This window comes from Sinocyclocheilus rhinocerous, unplaced genomic scaffold (assembly GCF_001515625.1).
Source record: "Sinocyclocheilus rhinocerous isolate Xijiao unplaced genomic scaffold, SAMN03320098_v1.1 scaffold867, whole genome shotgun sequence".
In the NCBI taxonomy this organism is placed as follows: Eukaryota; Metazoa; Chordata; class Actinopteri; order Cypriniformes; family Cyprinidae; genus Sinocyclocheilus; species Sinocyclocheilus rhinocerous.
This window is the reverse complement of record NW_015649279.1, coordinates 357,146-358,998: the sequence shown is the minus strand read 5'-3', so window position 1 is coordinate 358,998 and position 1,853 is coordinate 357,146. Positions and strand designations below refer to the sequence as shown.

General features: G+C 38.6%; 1 protein-coding gene across 1 annotated transcript in view; it reads right to left on the bottom strand.

Moving 5' to 3' along the window:
• The window catches only part of LOC107710532 (myelin protein zero-like protein 2), a 16,215-nt gene extending 15,438 nt beyond the window's left edge, over positions 1–777 (bottom strand). Inside the window, exon 1 of the mRNA XM_016515318.1 lies at positions 706–777. Coding sequence (XP_016370804.1) covers positions 706–751 — 46 coding nt within the window. The 5' untranslated portion in view covers positions 752–777. The remainder of the gene's footprint in view (positions 1–705) is intronic.
• Positions 778–1,853: the final 1,076 nt, after the last annotated feature.

Here is a 1,853-nt window from a genome sequence, read left to right as displayed (position 1 = left end):
TCACACTCTCTCACACACACACTCACACTCTCTCTCACACACACACACACACACACAATCACACACACACTGACTCTTAAAAGGTTTCAGAGAACCATTCTATAAATCATGTATAAATAACGGTTGTGTGTTAACGTTTTAAGAAGATTATCAAACACCAAATAACTCTGTTAATGCTACAGGAAGAATGCTTCTTCAGAATCCCGAGAGAACCTTCCCTAAGTTCTGAGAACGTTCATTTTTAGCTGCTAAACGTTTATCCATACGTGTTGCATATTTGATAGACGCCTGTATAAATGCTCATATAAACAAGAACAAAAAGCACTCGGTGAATGAAGTCGTTCTGTCTCTGATGTCTGAGATGTCTATGTCCTGCAGGTGAATGACGTGCACAGGTAAGCCCATTAAAGAGCGCGATGATTGACAGCTGTCACTCACAGAGGATTATATCTGCAGGATCTCAGCTCAGCTCAAGAACACAGGAAACAGAATTCATTCGTAAATCAAAAACAGGAGACAGATGAAACAATAGAGGCGGACAAACCATTACAGTAAAGCAGAGGAACAGAGAGACTTTAACGCCGCGGGAACGCTCCGTTATCAACAAAACCTACAAAACTATACACGTCTGCATTCTGAATGTGTGTAGATATTGATGATGAGGATGATGATGATGATGATGATGAAGATGAAGAACACACTGACCTGAGGCGAGCAGCAGCAGCAGCAGATGAGCCCGTTCCACACACATGAGTCCGATCTCTCACACACTCTGACACACACACACACACACACACACACACTCTCTCACACACACACACACACACACACACATGAACGCGCTCCCGTGTCTCAGGAAACACACCCCTGGCGCTGTTTGTTCACTCACATGTGTGTATTGCATTAACATCAGATAAAAGTGACAAAAAACACTTTAGCATTTTTTTCAACAATACATGTCACGTGCTTTGATATTCTGCATTCACATGTTCCTGTGTAAAAACTGTTTTACTGCACTACACATGTTGAGGCATTAATGCCTTTCCAAAAATCTCTCTCTAACGTTACGAGAACGTTAGTTTATGATTCTGATCCAGAATAATAACGTGCAGTTATAAATGCAGTGTTATGACAGCGTTGCAGGAGACATGTCTGTAAATGAGTGATTTATTTGGACTTTTCTGACTTGTTTCTAAACTGCTGAAGCTTCAGGGTAAAGTCTCTAGATGAGCTCAGAGGAGACACTGTCCTTCAACACACGGTGGCGCTGCAGACCCACATTCACATCCCAGGCCAAAAGAGTGCAGTAAAATACACTTTATTCAGTACACTTCCTTACTGTACTTAAAGTGCTTGATTTTCACGCACTACTTTTGTACTTTATATGCCAAAACTGATTCTTTAGTACTTCTAGAGATAAGATCATCTAAGTGTACTCAACTCTATTTCGGGACACCATGAATATGAACTAAAATGTGCTTTTAACATATTTTCTCTGTAAAAAAGTTTTCACTTGCAGTACAGTTGAAACCATCTTTCATACACTTTTAAATATACTCATCATGCATAGAAAATACACATTAATTATTCAAAATGTAAGATTAATATATAATGAATATATACCAAATGTATTTATAATGTATTGCCCAAATGTCTTTATAGATTAAATAATCCATTTCAAATGTATTGTAACTATGTTAACATTCCCTTTAGATGATATACTTAACTACATGTTTAACTACGTTGAAAAAGGTTAGAGAAAAACGTACTGCGCCATGGTACAACAGTAATACCCATTCTCTCAAGAAAGAAACTCGTAGTCTTGAGCGCAAATGGAGAAAAACCAGCTTGGA